At 37.5% G+C, this 17,424-nt stretch overlaps 3 protein-coding genes across 6 annotated transcripts in view; all 3 read left to right on the top strand.

The window, feature by feature from the left end:
- The first annotated feature begins 2,792 nt into the window (after positions 1-2,792).
- On the top strand, positions 2,793-12,194 carry LOC125801140 (zinc finger protein 658B-like). Of its 4 annotated transcripts, none has more exons than XM_049477330.1 (3): positions 2,793-2,811; positions 3,130-3,195; positions 8,463-12,194. In XM_049477330.1, exon 3 carries the CDS (start codon positions 8,586-8,588, stop codon positions 10,329-10,331), a length of 1,746 nt encoding a protein of 581 aa, XP_049333287.1. In that variant the 5' UTR covers positions 2,793-2,811; positions 3,130-3,195; positions 8,463-8,585; the 3' UTR covers positions 10,332-12,194. The 4 variants fall into 4 exon arrangements, with proteins under 4 accessions (XP_049333287.1, XP_049333285.1, XP_049333288.1 ...); XM_049477328.1 differs by lacking the exon at positions 2,793-2,811 and adding an exon at positions 6,932-7,375; XM_049477331.1 differs by lacking the exon at positions 2,793-2,811 and adding an exon at positions 6,932-7,375 and having other exon boundaries at positions 8,463-8,577.
- Positions 3,128-17,424, top strand: part of LOC125801455 (zinc finger protein 239-like) — a 331,934-nt gene continuing 317,637 nt past the window's right edge. Inside the window, exon 1 of the mRNA XM_049478216.1 lies at positions 3,128-3,195. The gene's annotated coding sequence lies outside the window, so the exon portion shown is untranslated. The remainder of the gene's footprint in view (positions 3,196-17,424) is intronic.
- LOC111197069 (zinc finger protein 585B-like) overlaps positions 14,890-17,424 on the top strand; it is a 35,797-nt gene continuing 33,262 nt past the window's right edge. Inside the window, exon 1 of the mRNA XM_049477765.1 lies at positions 14,890-15,334. The gene's annotated coding sequence lies outside the window, so the exon portion shown is untranslated. The remainder of the gene's footprint in view (positions 15,335-17,424) is intronic.

The following is a 17,424-nucleotide window of genomic DNA, read 5'->3' as shown; positions in this document are numbered from 1 at the left end:
AGGAGGAGTTCGAATGAGTTTGTGAAAAATATGTAAAAATTCCACAAATTCCAAAATGGCCGACTTCCTGTTGGGCGGAGCCAATGCATTACGATTGCTAATATGTGCAGAATCATATTGTCTATGTTTCTGTCAAAAATCGAGAATATCTGAGAATTTTTGAGAAGGCCACAGCTAATTTATTAGCCGAACCAAATAGGGGGCGCTGTAGAGTCATCTAGCTACACACGACAAAAATGACAATATATATCTAAGTCACTTCGAGGCCTTATTGAATCTGCCAATTATCAAGAGGCTGAGCGCTTTCCAAAAATGTCATATGAAATAGGTGGCGCTAGAGAGCTGATGAAACACGAATATACAAAATTTTAATTTACGGTGAAAGTTTGGCCTAAGCCAAATAGCTCTGTAAAATTTTAGGAGTTTTCAAACATCCTAACCACTCCGAAACCCAGCGGGAAACTTTTTATTTTGCAACTTCCTGTCAAAATGGCCGACTTCCTGTTGGGCGGAGTCAAATAAAACCTAGTGATTCTTGTTGTTTATGAAGAGGTCAATGAGCGTACCAAAGTTGGTGCACATTGGACAAACTTCATCCCGGCCAATGCCGACGTTTGGGGGCGCTATGGAGCTCCTGAACCACGCCCATGTCAATGCTCTATGGAACTTTTACATTTTCACCAAGTTTGAGGCCTGTGCCAAAATGCGTGAGTTTTCCCACATCAGAAATGCCTCAAAAATGAGCGAAAGGGTCAAGAAGCGTAATAATAATAATAATAATAATAATAATAATAATAATAATAAACGGACCAAAAACAATAGGGCTTTGCACCTCCGGTGCAGGCTTCGCCTGCGCCTTCGGTGCTCGGGCCCTAATAATAATAAACGGACCAAAAACAATAGGGCTTTGCACCTCCGGTGCAGGCTTCGCCTGCGCCTTCGGTGCTCGGGCCCTAATAAGACTTTAGACAAGGTGAACAACAAACAAGATCTGCTGCAGTACGATCTCCTTTTCAAGAATCTGCAGGACATCAAGAAGGTAAATGCAAGTAAAATGTAACCATAATATTTTAAATGATGGAATAAATGTCTCTATTCCAGTAGCTCTAACAACAGCACTGATCTTTCCATAGTAATTAGTAAGTGCTATTTGTTGGGGTAGTTTGAAGTGAGTCTAACAGTGAAATACATTTTTCTGATAAACTGGTGCACATTTCTATCTCTTCTATCTCTGAGTGTCACTCTAACTGTAGCCATCTTACCTAAATTGAAATGTAAGTGCCAACAAGTTGGGGCATCACTTGAAGTTTACCATCAAAAGTGAGGACCAAGTCCATCTGGTACAACTTTAGCATTTATTACATACAGTGTTAAAAAGGTTTTATCAGTTTAGTGTAAATGTTTTAACAGTGTTAACTTGCATGGTAAATTTTGTCAGTACAAAATTGTTTGAATATCCATGGTGACCATCATAAAGTGAAGCATTGATTATTTAATACAAGGAGTAAGTGCTTCTCTTTGGGGTGGTCAAAATGGTTCTATTGATCAATTAAATGAAAGCTCTTTAGCATTTATTACATACACAGTGTTAAAAAGTAAAAAAAAAATATTTACCATTAAAATTCCTTAAATTAATGGCTCACATCATTATTAATAACAGGATCTACAACATTTTTAAACATTGGTTATTTAGTAATATGTGAATGTCTTGTTTAAAGTCATTTAACATTTTATTTTAGATATTGTGGACAAATTTTTAGAAATCCACTTATTCTTATGCAATTTCACTTCTTACATGTTTTACCTGAACATCTCCTCGCTATAATCCCTCTGGAAACAAATTCTTTATTTTTAAATGTAAATTTTCAAGCTGACTTTTATATTAGCAACTGTTGCTCATTTCACAGCGATGTTCAGCAGCAACTCCATGAACAGCTGCCAGAAAGACACGTGACTTTCCCACCAAAATAAAAGTCCGCCTATAAAATATTACATTTAAAAAGAAATAATTGGTAGCGAGGTAAGGGTCAGGTAAGACTCTGTAAAGTGGAATTTCACTCTGCCACTAGTGTTTTTTTAAGTAATGTTGATTAACTTACTGATTTAACAGAAAACTCACAATTTTACTGTGATGATAAACATAGTTTGAAAATATATAAATTAAAAAAAATGTTAGCAAATTGCAGTATCTTTATCCACGCTGTTTTATTAAGCTTAGTTTTATTAAGAAATCCCAGTCAAAACCATTAGTGTGGAATAGCAAGTGTACCACAGTAATACAGTTCTGCTGTAACTATATTAATATATTTTAAATTCAGGACACACTTTACACACTTTCATTAACCCAAAATAACACCAAAATATTCAGTATTATGAAGGAAAATACATCAGAATAAGTGAATTTCTAAAAAATGGTCCACAATACCAACAAGCCATTATTTAATTACCATACTTTAGACATTATTACATATTACTAAATTACCAATGTTTCAAATGCAGTAGATCTTGTTAATTAATGATGATCTGAGCCATTTGTTTAATGTATTTTAATGGTTAATAATGTCTGAACTTGTCTTCTAAGAATGAACTGAAGCATAACTTAATAATTTTACAGCGTTTATTACTGTTGTAAGTGTAACAGAGTAATAAAATACCTTTGTTTTAGATGAACTTTATAAAATAAGGCACTTTAATGCTGTTAAATGAAGTTTTGGCGGCCCCTGCTGTTTAGTGGTGAACTGCAGTTGCGCTACGTTTGGTCTTTCTGAGCCACCGCACCTCAGCAGCGGTCTGTGTGTTTCTGTGCTGCGGGTAGGTGCTGAGCTCCGTGTTTTATGAATAAATAGTGGTTAAAAACATGTTTAAAGTTAAAAAATACTGCTATTAATTCGAGTATAAGACAGATTAAAATTTATTTAGGTAATAGTTAAGAGTTTATGAGCTTATTTCTCTCTTCTCTGTTAGAAGTTAAGTGAGACTAACACGAGGCTCAGTTTTCCCTCCACTGTCTGTAGCTGTGCCAGCAGAATATCAGATAATCCTGTTATTATTATTATTATTATTATTATTATTATTATTATTATTATTATTTATTAAGTATTAATGATACATTTTTATTTATTTACTCAGCTCGGTGTTAACTGCAGTAGTCACTCCAGTAAAACGGAAGTAAGAAAAGTACATATTGTCATCCAGGTATGTGTTTCATTCATATTTTAATATATTTCTGATCATGTTCTGTTGTATTTTTATGTTTGTGAAATGTGCTCATGTACATGTATTTTAATGTGTATTTTTGGGGGACAAGATTCTACTGGTAATGCAGAGACAATTTAAAATAACACTTTAAGAATTGTATTTTATATTTTATAGAAAATCATGTGTAAAGCCATACAGTAGGCGGTTTTATATGTTGTTGCCATATATGCACTGGATCTGAGCAGCAGTGCATTTCTATGCTGCAGCTTAGTGTTAACCGCAGTAACCACTACAGTAAAAAGAAAATAAAAAAGTACATATTGTTAATTGATGTACACTTGTTGCAAATGTCATCTGTATTTTAAATATGTTGGTAAATCTATAAATGTCAAACAATATTAGGTCATGTTTAATAAAAGTAGCATAATAAACAAGTTCATTATTTCATTCTCTGGTAGCATTTTTTTATACTAGGGGAATAGACAGAATATTTTAATAAAGCACAAAACTGATTATCCCACCAAAAAAAAAATAAAAAAAAATTGCCCAGCAACACTAGTTTTAGTACAGATATTACAGTCAAGCTTCTAAAATCCACTGATTGTGTTTGTTAGGCTAGTATAAAACATGCTGTCAGTGGCTGAAATAATGTTTTAAGAATTGTTTTCTCAGTCAGAATATTATCATAAAGTACAAACGCTTAACTGTATTTCCCAGCAAAACTAGTTTTAATACAGACATTACAAACAACTCAAACAAGAACCTGATTTCAGTTTTGTGAGGCTACCAAAATATCCTAGAATAGAATAAGGTTAATTTTTGTTCAAAAACAGTTACTTAGCTGACAAGCTAAAGTTATCAGTGCTTTATTTTACCGGATAGCTAATGTCTAGCTAGGTAAAGTTACCGGCATTTTCTTTTTAAGTGGTAGCTAATGTTTGTTAGTTAGCTAAAGTTGCAAGCATTTTATAACCGGTAGATAATGTTAGTTAGCTAGCTAAATTACCAGTGCTTTTTAAAAAAACTAAGTAGCTAACGATAGCTGACTAGCTAATATTACCAGTGCTTTTTCAACTACGTAGCTAACGTTATCCAGGTAGTTAAAGTTACCAGCTTGTTTTTGTCTACTAGCTAACGTTAGATACCTAGTTAAAGTTGCCAGTCCTTTTTTAACCAAGTAGCTAATGTTAGCATTTTTTTTCTGGTATGTAAACACAGCTGCCCATACCTTCACTAAGTACTAGCGATTTTTGTGAGAATGATACTCTGATACTGATTTTTTTTCTTAATTCAAGAATACACTACTGCAACAAAATGAATGTCATTTTGTTATTGTATACAATATGACATGGCACACCCTTAATTGAGATAATAAAAAAACAAGAATTTTATCAGATTTGTAACAGAAGTTAATGATCCAGAATATCATGATTCTAATAATGCACTCTGAATATCTCCATATATCCAGGATTAAAGTAAAGTAAATGATACTGGACAGATATAGTCTCTAGTAGATATATAAAAGGAAATGAGAACAGTGTGAATTTTTCTTTTGCTAAAAACAGTAAAAATGTAGTACCCTGATGTAATAATTAGGGGTGGGTGATATGGCATGATATTTTAGGGTATAATATTGTTCACGATATTCAAAAATGTTGTTGATTATTATTGTGTATGGTACGATATGCACTGTAAAAAAAAAATAAATGTCACTCCAACTTAAAATCATTAAGCAACTAATTTCCAGGCCTTTTTTAAATTAGCAAACCTTTATGGCTCATTTGTTCTCTGCACTTACAAAATTAAGTTGGTCTAACAAGTCTTAAATGTTAGCTACATCTAAATGATTGAATCACTTCAATATAGAATTTATCATAGATCTTTTATCATTATCTAATATTTTAAGTTGTCAATTTAATATATTTAGTCGAGGTCATTTAAAATGTATGCTAGGCTTGCCAACTTTAAAAATGTGTTTAAATTAGTTGCTAAAATACTTTTAGTTAGATTAATAAACTGAGAAGTGTTTGTTGTACGTCAACAGAAAACACTACTAAACTAAACAATTTATATATTTATATGGTATTTTTTATATTTTAGTGTAAAATCACTTTTCTGCAGTTCACATAAGGCAGCTGCATACAAAATTAGGAAATAAAAAAGTAAAAACACAATAAACTGAAGAGTATTTAACTACATATTTTTCTGTAAATGTTAATTTTAGGGCTGTCAGTGTTAAAGTGTTAATGCACGCTATTAATTTGGAATCAGTAATGTGTTACTATTTTTTTAATGCAAGTTAATTAAGGCACCAGGTTCGAATCCCCGCTCATACAGCTTTGCCATCAAGCTGCCGGTGCTCAGAGGGAGCAAAATTGGCCCTGCCAATCGGGGGGAAAAAATAGAAATAAAATTATTAAAATAAAGTTAATTAAGGCTTTAAGTTTGACTTCCGCCGTAATCTGCCCAGCCCAACACACTGATTAGTTTTCTGGCTGAATTATTGAACAGCGTGCTCTTATGGTGTCCAGCAGTAACACTCAGATTCAGACTTCCAGCTCCGACCTGGTCAAAGATCTCTCTATCCCTCTGTCTCTTTGCCTCTCTCTCTCTCTCTCTCTCTCTCTCTCTCTCTCACACACACATAGACTGCGCTTCCTGCCCTCCTGCTCCTCATCCCTTAGATTGCATTTTACATTTCTTACTTTGAGTTCAACTGCCTGGCAACCGTCTGATTGACGAGACAACCTTGAGTACCAGTCAGAGCAACATCCAGCAGCTTAGGAAAACAGGGAGAGTTATTGCGTTGCAGTGTTCTTCTGGAAGAATGGCTACTGAAGTTTAGCGCAGACATTCTCTATTGTCCTTCATGGTCCTCAATTTTCTACGCACTCTGTAGGACAAACAGGTTCCCCCGAACCCAGGCTTCTTGTCGAGAAGATGGTGTCAATTGCATTGAAGGACCATTTGATCAAATCCATATTTTCTAGTTTGAAGAGCAGTGCGAGGAGAGTCTCTTTGGTAGCAGTACACAGCATTAGACAGGAGAAGCCAAGCAGGATAGATATTTTATTTATTGTAATATTAATTTCTGTACACTGAAAAAAAAACATTCATTGGGTCAGCTTAACTGTTTAAGGTGTAAATATGTAACATTTCAAGTTTACAACAATAGTTTCATTAGCTCCACAGTTTTTTTGGGGGGGGGGGGGGGGGGGGGTATTGTGGGCCTAAATAATTTAGTTTATTTAGTAGATATAGGTATTCTCAAAATATTTAGCATATTTTTATAGAACTGCCAATACTGACATCATAATACCGCGACAGCACAAGAGTCAACTCTGTAGCTCCAAGCACACCAACATACTGTGTGCACTTACAGTGCATCCGAGAAAGTATTCACAGTGCTTCACTTTTTCCACATTTTGTTACGTTAGAGCCTTATTCCAAATTGTATTAAGTTAATTCAAGGATTCAAGGAGATTTTGTTCGCATCACATGTGGTACATGAGGTGGAACGAAATTGTGATTTACAGCTTCCGGAAAGAAGCTGTTTCTGAGTCTGGTTGTTTTGCACTTAATGCTCTGCAGCCTCCGGTCTGAGGGGAGCGGGACAAAAAGTGCGTGTGCTTGGTGGGTGGGCTCCTTCCTGATGCAGGTGGCCCTTTTCCTGCATCTGGAGGTGTAGATGTCTGTGGTGCTGGGAGGCTAACTCCAACAATCCTCTGTGCAGCCTTCACCACCCTCTGCAGAGCATTCCTGTCTGCAGCAGAGCAGCTTCCATGCCACACGTTGATGCTGGAGCACACGACTCTCTCCACCACACATCTGTAGAAGGAGGTGAGGACTACGCTCCCGAGTCCAGCTCGTCTCAGCCTCCTGAGGAAGTAGAGCCTCTGATGTGCCTTTCTGATGTGCACACCCAAGTACCTGTAACTGTCGACAACTTCCACCGCAGATCCTCCAATGTGCAGGGGGAGGTGGGCATGCTTGCCCCTTCTGAAGTCCACAATAATCTCCTTCGTCTTCTTTACATTGATGCAGAGGTTGTTTTTTCTGCACCAATGCTCCAGGTGTTCCACCTCCTGCCTGTAGCTGGACTCATCTCTGTTCGTGATGCATCCAACCACTGCCGTGTCGTCCGCAAACTTCACAATATGACAGCCTGGATGGAGAGGTGAGCAGTCATATGTGAGCAGTGTAAACAGGACGGGGCTCAGCACACAGCCCTGAGCCCTGATCCTGACTAGTATGCCAGTTCCAGCTGCTAAAAAAACATCCCCATAGCATGATGCTGCCACCACCATGCTTGACTGTAGGGATGGTATTAGCCTTGTGATAAGCAGTGCCTTGTTTTCCCCCAAACATGATGCCTGGCGTCACACCAAAAGTTTAATCTTTGTCCCCTCAGACCAGACAATTTTGTTTCTCATGGTCTGAGAGTCCTTCAGGTGCCTTTTGGCAAATTCCAAACAGGCTGCCTTGTGCCTTTTTACTAAGGAGCGAATTTCGCTTGGCCACTCTGCCATACAGGCCTGATTAGTGGATTGCTGCAGAGATGCTTGTCCTTCTGCAAGGTTCTCCTCTCTCCACAGAGGAATGCTGGAGCTCTGACAGAGAGACCATCGGGTTCTTGGTCACCTCCCTGACCAAGGCCCTGATCTCTGATCGCTCAATTTAGACGGCCGGCCAGCTCTAGAAAGAGTCCTGGTGCAATTCTGCCATTTACGAATGGTGGAGGCCACTCTGCTCATTGGGACCTTCAAAGCAGCAGAAATGTTTCTGTATCCTTTCCCAGATTTGTGCCTTGAGACAATTTTGTCTCTTGAGTTGTACTGGCTGTTCACTCAACTTGATAATATTAGTTCTTCTGACCAAAACATATAATCACTTTTCAGAGTGTGGCACATCCCTATGGCATTTGTAGTGGCGCAAAAAGGGGGTATTCAGCATATGCGAGGCATAGGGGCACTGCACTAGAGGGGGCGCCAAACCAAAGCCCCATATAAATTTGCGGAGCACGGTGGGAAAGTAATGACAGGACGCTGACTATTTTAAAACACATCTCTCTCCCCCAAGCCCCCCCCCCCAACAGAGGTACTTTTGTTTATCTATAATAGGACAAAAGTTCAGAAGCTTCGATTGGTAATGGAAAGATGTACCAGTATTTTTCTCCATATAGTGTAACTGATTAAGCTCATTTTTTGGTTAATTGATCTGCTTTTATTTTAAAATACAATTAAATTTGTCTTTGTTTTTTCCAGAAATTAAAATATTCCAGGGATTTCCAGGAATTTCTCCTAAAATTCATCAACACAACAAAAAGGATATTGAAATTGCAGAAATTGTTTGATACGTTTAACAAATAAACAAAGCAAAGTCCCGACATGGAGAAACATCACCAGCGCATTCACACAGGAGAGAAACCATATCACTGCTCAGACTGTGGGAAGAGTTTTAATCTACAGAGTCATCTCAAAATACACCAGCGCATTCACACAGGAGAGAAACCGTATCACTGCTCAGACTGTGGCAAGAGTTTTACTAAACAGAGTCATCTCAAACAGCATCAGCGCATTCACACAGGAGAGAAACCGTATCACTGCTCAGACTGTGGGAATAGTTTTAATCTACAGAGTAGTCTCAAAACACACCAGCGCATTCACACAGGAGAGAAACCGTATCACTGCTCAGACTGCGGGAAGAGTTTTATTACACAGAGTCAACTCAAAATTCACCAACGCATTCACACAGGAGAGAAACCGTATTACTGCTCAGACTGCGGGAAGAGTTTTATTACACAGAGTCAACTCAAAATTCACCAACGCATTCACACAGGAGAGAAACCGTATTACTGCTCAGACTGTGGGAAGAGTTTTAATCAAGAGGGTAATCTCAGTCGACACCAGCGAATTCACTCAGGAGAGAAACCGTATCACTGTTCAGACTGTGGGAAGAGTTTTAATCGACAGAGTAATCTCAAAAAACACCAGCGCATTCACACAGGAGAGAAACCGTATCACTGCTCAGACTGTGGGAATAGTTTTAATCTACAGAGTAGTCTCAAAACACACCAGCGCATTCACACAGGAGAGAAACCGTATCACTGCTCAGACTGCGGGAAGAGTTTTATTACACAGAGTCAACTCAAAATTCACCAACGCATTCACACAGGAGAGAAACCGTATTACTGCTCAGACTGTGGGAAGAGTTTTAATCAAGAGGGTAATCTCAGTCGACACCAGCGAATTCACTCAGGAGAGAAACCGTATCACTGTTCAGACTGTGGGAAGAGTTTTAATCGACAGAGTAATCTCAAAAAACACCAGCGCATTCACACAGGAGAGAAACCGTATCACTGCTCAGACTGTGGCAAGAGTTTTACTAAACAGAGTCATCTCAAACAGCATCAGCGCATTCACACAGGAGAGAAACCGTATCACTGCTCAGAGTGTGGGAATAGTTTTAATCTACAGAGTAGTCTCAAAACACACCAGCGCATTCACACAGGAGAGAAACCGTATCACTGCTCAGACTGTGGCAAGAGTTTTACTAAACAGAGTAATCTCAAACAGCATCAGCGCATTCACACAGGAGAGAAACCGTATCACTGCTCAGACTGTGGGAATAGTTTTAATCTACAGAGTAGTCTCAAAACACACCAGCGCATTCACACAGGAGAGAAACCGTATCACTGCTCAGACTGCGGGAAGAGTTTTACTACACAGAGTCAACTCAAAATTCACCAACGCATTCACACAGGAGAGAAACCGTATTACTGCTCAGACTGTGGGAAGAGTTTTAATCAAGAGGGTAATCTCAAACGACACCAGCGAATTCACTCAGGAGAGAAACCGTATCACTGCTCAGACTGTGGGAAGAGTTTTAATCGACAGAGTAATCTCAAAAAACACCAGCGAATTCACACAGGAGAGAAACAGTATTACTGCTCAGACTGTGGGAAGAGTTTTAATCAAGAGGGTAATCTCAAACGACACCAGCAAATTCACACAGGAGTGAAACCGTATCACTGTTCAGACTGTGGGAAGAGTTTTAATCAACTGAATTATCTTAAAAATCACCAGCGCATTCACACAGGAGAGATAACTATCTCAGATGTTCCACTGCAATAAAAAGTGCAAATTCTAAATCGTTGACAGCCAAAGCACCTTATTCCACCCAGAATCTTCACTCTGTCACTTCACTCTGTCACTCTGACACATTCCACCAGAAACAATCAAGAACTGAATTTAACAATGGCTTTTACAGGTTCAGCAAAATGAATCTTATCTGGGGATGTTGTTTAATGTATTCCATGATATGTTTTTCCCAGACATGTGTATGTATAAAGACATGTAAAAAAAACTAGAAACTCAGACTTAAGTAAAAGTACAAGTATATTTATTTGATTAGAATCTGAAGTGTTATTTAAGTTTCATACTTGTTGTACTTGTGTTGCAAGTAGTTTTTCTACATATTTGAATCTAGTACTGAAAGCAAATTACAACTAATGTGTTATGTAGATATTATGGAAAGAACTCAAAAGTTTGAATATCATCTTGTTTATATTATTTCTAATGTTTATAGAGTACATTTACATGAAGTCTTAAATTAACTTTTTGTGTTGAACACACACAGCAAACTCAGCCACACTGCCCTCCCTTAAAAAACATGGACTGTAAATGAATTTGAGAAGTGTCTCCAGGGGGAGGTTGAACGTCATATCAGTAGTGAAGTAAAAAATTATAAAATAAAATACAGCATTTTGGTAGTTAAGTACAGTGGTGAAGTAGTTCTGCTTGTTACTATATATCTCTGCTAACACCAGCATGATCTGTTGGGGCTTTTCCATGAATAAATAAAAGTGAAAATGCTAGTTTACAGTAAAATACTTTCTAGGACACTTCACTAATTTACAGGTTCTGCATTAGCCTTTAGAACTAATAATATTTAACATTTAAAGAGTGTGGATTTCATAGTTTCAGGACATTTGTAGTTTAAAAATTGAGTATGCTTTGCCATAAGGAGGAAAGAATAATTTGGTAAATATATATTTCATTCCCAGCCTTAACAGATACTTATTTGTTTAAATGTAAACCTTTTCATTTTATTTTCTCCAATTCTGTTCATTTATTTACCTTGCAAATGTGTATTGTGTCACCCTGTTTAATGTTGTTCAAAAGGAGTCTTTGTTTTTGTTTTTGCTGGTTAAAATATAAATGTTTTTTTTTTTTTTTTTTTTTTTTTACCTTCCTGGAATTATGTGTTTTGTTTTGATTAATCAAATTTAATCATTAAGTGTTTTTTCTTAGAATATATGGTAGATTTCTGAGGCTGTAATCCACAAAGTTGATCAAAGTTGGATACCTTTCCTTTGGGACAAGCAGTTAGCCAGGTCAAATTTTAAATTACTAATGAACCAATAAAAGTACATTCATGAAGGTTTCTCCTCCCACCAGTAAGAAGATTGAAGCCTCAGCGAAGACAACTTTTCTAGTATATGCAGATTTATGTGCTCTCTGTTTCGTTTATGTGCGTTTCGCGCAAAGTATTGGACACAACTTAATATGTGGTGCTCACCACTTAGTATGTTGTGTTTACCACTTAGTGTATTTACTGGTCTGTACCTGACTTCACAGATTGCTATGTTGTGCTGTGCACATGCTCTGTGATCCTCCTTCCTTTCATCATGGAAATGGGGGTTATGAATTTTTGGAGTCATGGCAGATGGCACAAAAAGAATGAAAGCAAATTAAAGATAATAAGATAAGGTTTTCTGTTTATACAGTTATCAAAACCATATTATTTAGCTGCCATTTGTGATCTAATGTAGGCTGAACTATCCAGAACGATCCAGCTGACCTAACGCTAGCTAAGTTAGCCTAGCTCAGAAGGCTTGCATTGCTCTCTGTACAAAGTAAGGTAGGCTTGGGTAAAAGTAGCAGCTGTGTGTGTGTGTGCGTGCGCCAAAAAGCTTTTTCTACAAAATGATAATTACGTCCTGCCTTGAACACTTCTAATACGAGGTAGCTAGCTAACTATCTAGCTCTCTATAATTAGCTCTGGGCTTTTAGCTACCTTTAGCTACCTAGCTAAAACATTCCACACTGACATAAAGTAGTTAACATTAGCTAACCTAGCTAGCTAAACATTCCACACTTAAATAAAGTAGTAAACATTAGCTAACCTAGCTAGCTAAAACATTCCACACTGAAATAAAGTAGTTAACATTAGCTAACCTAGCTAGCTAAAACATTCCACACTGAAATAAAGTAGTTAACATTAGCTAACATAGCTAGCTAAAACATTCCACACTGAAATAAAGTAGTTAACATTAGCTAACCTAGCTAAAACATTCCACACTGAAATAAAGTAGTTAACATTAGCTAACCTAGCTAGCTAAATCATTCCACACTGAAATAAAGTAGTTAACATTAGCTAGCCTAGCTAGCTAAAACATTCCACACTGAAATAAAGTAGGTAACATTAGCTAACCTAGCTAAATCATTCCACACTGAAATAAAGTAGTTAAAATTAGCTAGCCTAGCTAGCTAAAACATTTCAAACTGGAATAAAGTAGTTAACATTAGCTAACCTAGCTAGCTAAAACATTCCACACTGAAATAAAGTAGTTAAAATTAGTTAACCTAGCTAGCTAAAACATTCCACACTGAAATGAAGTTAACATTAGCCAACCTAGCTAACTAAAACATTCCACACTGAAATAAAGTAGTCAACATTAGCTAACCTAGCTAGCTAAAACATTCCACACTAAAATGAAGTTAACATTAGCCAACCTAGCTAGCTAAAACATTCCACACTGAAATAAAGTAGTTAACCTTAGCTAACCTAGCTAGCTAAAACATTCCACACTGAAATAAATTAGGTAACATTAGCTAACCTAGCTAGCTGAACATTCCACACTGAAATAAAGTAGTAAACATTAGCTAACCTAGCTAGCTAAAACATTTCACACTGAAATAAATTAGGTAACATTAGCTAACCTAGCTAGCTGAACATTCCACACTGAAATAAAGTAGTAAACATTAGCTAACCTAGCTAGCTAAAACATTGCACTCTGAAATAAAGTAGTTAACATTAGCTAACCTAGCTAACTAAAACATTCCACACTGAAATAAAGTATTTAACATTAGCTAACCTAGCTAAATCATTCCACACTGAAATAAAGTAGTTAACATTAGCTAACCTAGCTAAATCATTCCACACTGAAATGAAGTAGTTAAAATTAGCTAGCCTTGCTAGCTAAAACATTTCGAACTGTAATAAAGTAGTTAACATTAGCTAACCTAGCTAGCTAAAACATTCCACTCTGAAATGAAGTAGTTAACATTAGCTAACCTACCTAACTAAAACATTCCACAATGAAATAAAGTAGTTAACATTAGCTAGCCTAGCTAGCTAAAACATTCCACTCTAAAATAAAGTAGTAAACATTAGCTAAACTAGCTAAATCATTCCACACTGAATTAAAGTAGTTAAAATTAGTTAGCCTAGCTTGCTATAACATTTCGAACTGAAATAAAGTAGTTAACCTAGCTAGATAACGTTAGATACTTGGGTTAAAAAAAAGCACTGCGAACATTGGCTAGCTAGATAACGTTAGATACTTGGGTTAAAAAAAGCACTGGGAACATTAGCTAGCTAGATAACATTAGCTACTTGGGTTAAAAAAAGCACTGGGAACATTAGCTAGCTAGATAACATTAGATACTTGGTTAAAAATAGAGGTGGGCAGATCGATCCAAATATCGATAATATCGATACCAACGCTGGTATTGGTATTGAGCAATACTCGTGTAAAAATATCAATATTCAAGCTTTTTTCTCTGCCGCACGCACTGACTGCTGCGCACGAGGATTCACCACAGTCTACTCTCTGGTCTGTTGCACATGCTCACATGGCTCAGCAAAGCCAGCCAAACCGCCACGCAGGTAGGCTCAGCCTGGCCCCGCCCACTCAGCGCTCTCCTCGAGTCGACACGCCTCTACCTCAGGAGATTTGTGTTGAGTGATATTTTTTTACACTCTTGCATTTGAATTGCACTGATAGGAAGACAATTCCTTATTTTTTATTGTTTTTCCAAATGACAATTCTATTAAAAAAAAGAAACAAAGAACTAGAAAAGATGTCTAGTGAGGGGAGAATTTTTATTTTATTTTTATATATTTTTTTATTTTATATTTAAACTTTGTTTTGTTACTGTTCCATTGTTTCTAAACCAAAAATGTTGATTGTGATACGGTTTGGTGAAATTATATCCTAGGTTTTTGGATCATTTGGATCTATAAAGCTTAAATATTAAAAAGTATCGGTATCAGTATCGATATCGGCAATACTGGCCCTGCGTTTACTTGGTATCGGATCGATACCAAAATTCCCGGTATCGCCCACCTCTAGTTAAAAAAGCACTGAGAACATTGGCTAGCTAGATAACGTTAGATACTTGTGTAGGACCCTTAAAAATATCCTGCATATTTGTATTATTTTCTTTGTTTTTCATTGTAAGTGTAAACGAACTCCATTTCCCATGTGCCTTTTCTGTTTCGCGGGTTTTTCTTGCTGGTTTCCTGTTCAGCTCAGCCAATCATACGAGTGAAAAGCTCGACAGACATTTTTCTATCCAATCCGCGCCGAGTAAGGGCGGGACTAAGAGGGGGAGTGTGAGTGTCTGTGGGTGTTGGAGGAGAAGGAGAGAGAAAGTGAGGAGAGAAGTTGTGTTTAGACTCTCCGGAGCGCTTTTATTTACTTGTTATCCGCTCTATAACACAGTTACAGTGCTATTGTACTGTATAGTGCTCTAAACCGCAGCGTTCAGTTCAGTTTTACTGCGGAACCTCTGAAGAGGCAGTTCAGCCGGACTGTGGAGTAAAGGCGCTTCTCCGCGGACTGAGAGCTGCTGCTGCTGAGTTTCCTCGCGCCTGTCTGCAGCAGCTCGGCCGGACCTCGCGTGTGAGTTGAACACGGAGGGTGTTCTGATCTTCCCGGCGCTCGTGCACTGCGTCGTCTCCCGCTGTGAGTGCTGGGGACTGCTGCGTTCTGACCGGGAGCACCGGGAACCGGGAGTCTGTTGTCATGGCTACTGAGGACGCCATCTCCGTGAGTCCTGTGTGAACCGTGAGTAACGAATCAACTGACTCGGTTGACTCATTCGATTCACTTTCGCTTTCGCTGACTGAGTGAAGTTATAAGTGCACCAACTTACTGGGCCCCAACAAAATTGGAGGTGTGTTTTCTCAATTCAGTGTTTCATACTAATTGTTTAAACCAAGGGTTGTTTTATTTGGGTATTTTATTTTGCTTTGTTTTTATTAACTAGAGTTTCACTTAAACATGAGGGAAATAAAATGAGATTAACTACTTACATAAATGCATTAAACATTGAAAGGGGTCAAATTGACCCCAAACATAATAGGCGGATTAAGTGACTCAATCAACCAGGGGTGTTTGTTTTATTTCCACAAAGAACCTGATATAATCCGGCCCAAATAGTCTCAACATCAGTTCTTCCTTTAATGTGTACAAAAATTCTGTCTAAATTGGCTACTATTTTGTAGTAAAATGAGAATGCTTGCTGGACGCATTTGAACAAGATTTTACCATCCTATTAACAAAAACTCAAACAAATGCTTTGTATTTTATAATTATTAGTTTAAAATTTTTATTTGCATATGAATTTTCAAATGCTTTTACAAGTGTGAAGTACCCTTCTATACAGAAATCAGGATGGTCCATTGTGATGTCAGAGAGTGATTTTACAGGGAGGAGCTATGAATGATCTTAATTTATGGACACTGTATTATGAACAGTAACAGTAACACTACAGCATTAATAATCAGCATCTTACATGCAGATAACTGATTACTGGTGATTATTTAACAGCTCATGAGTGCTTGTTTCCCTCTGCTCTGCTCCTAAACTGCAGCTAAAGTGGTTAAAGTTAAATTTACCTAAAATAATACAAATATATCTCCTCTTCTAATAAACTTTAATCTCAAAGCGAACTTTTTTATTTTTTTAAGAGTGGCCCTAAAATGCTGTGGTACATGTGCAAACATACTTAAACATTCTGATTGGGGATGGAATCAAGTACAGGTGTTTACAAGGCTGTTATTCTTGTTTGTATTGGATTATTTATAGGATTATCCACCTCATCCGATTGGATAGAAATATTCGAAATGGCCTCAATCGGACTATTCTATTCTATTATTCTATTCAGTCCTTATAAAGGCACTAAACAGGTGTCAGACTGATTATTATGAGTGACAAAAGGTGGCCTCCTCCTAGTGGATGGAGGACCACCAGCACCCCCTTACACTATGGACTTCGACTGGGATAAAAGTACAAAAGCTTTTATGGTAAATGAAGATGTCCCAGTAGTTTTATCAGTATAGTGTAACTGATTTAGGCAGTTCTCTTCAGTTAATTGATCTGCTTTTATTTTATTATTCAATTGCATTTTTCTTTGTTTTTTCCAGAAATTAAAATATTCTCCTGAAATTCATCACCAACAACCAGGATATTTAACAAAGAGCAATGTTAAACTGCTGAAAGAGGTGAAGCACAAGCCGTCCAGAAGAATCTCCAGAACACACATAAATTGTTTGCTACATTTAACAGACAAATGAAGCCAAGTCCCAACATGGAGAAACATCAGCACTCTGCCAAGAGTTTTACTAAACAGAGTGATCTCAAAAAACACCAGCACATTCACACAGGAGAGAAACCTTATTATTGCTCAGACTGTGGGAAGAGTTTTAATCTACAGAGTACTCTCAAAATACACCAGCGCATTCACACAGGAGAGAAACCGTATCACTGCTCAGACTGTGGGAAGAGTTTTAATCAACAGAGTCATCTCAAAAAACACCAGCACATTCACACAGGAGAGAAACCGTATCACTGTTTAGACTGTGGAAGGAGATTTACTGCACAGAGTCATCTCAAAATTCACCAGCGCATTCACACAGGAGAGAAACCGTATCACTGCTCAGACTGTGGAAAGAGTTTTAATCAACAGAGTCATCTCAAACTGCATCAGCGCATTCACACAGGAGAGAAACCATATCACTGCTCAGACTGTGGGAAGAGTTTTACTGAACAGAGTGCTCTCAAAAAACACCAGCGCATTCACACAGGAGAGAAACCGTATCACTGCTCAGACTGTGGGAAGAGTTTTAATCTACAGAGTACTCTCAACACACACC

This window comes from Astyanax mexicanus, chromosome 4 (genome assembly GCF_023375975.1).
Source record: "Astyanax mexicanus isolate ESR-SI-001 chromosome 4, AstMex3_surface, whole genome shotgun sequence".
In the NCBI taxonomy this organism is placed as follows: Eukaryota; Metazoa; Chordata; class Actinopteri; order Characiformes; family Acestrorhamphidae; genus Astyanax; species Astyanax mexicanus.
This window is presented reverse-complemented; position numbering and strand designations above follow the sequence as displayed.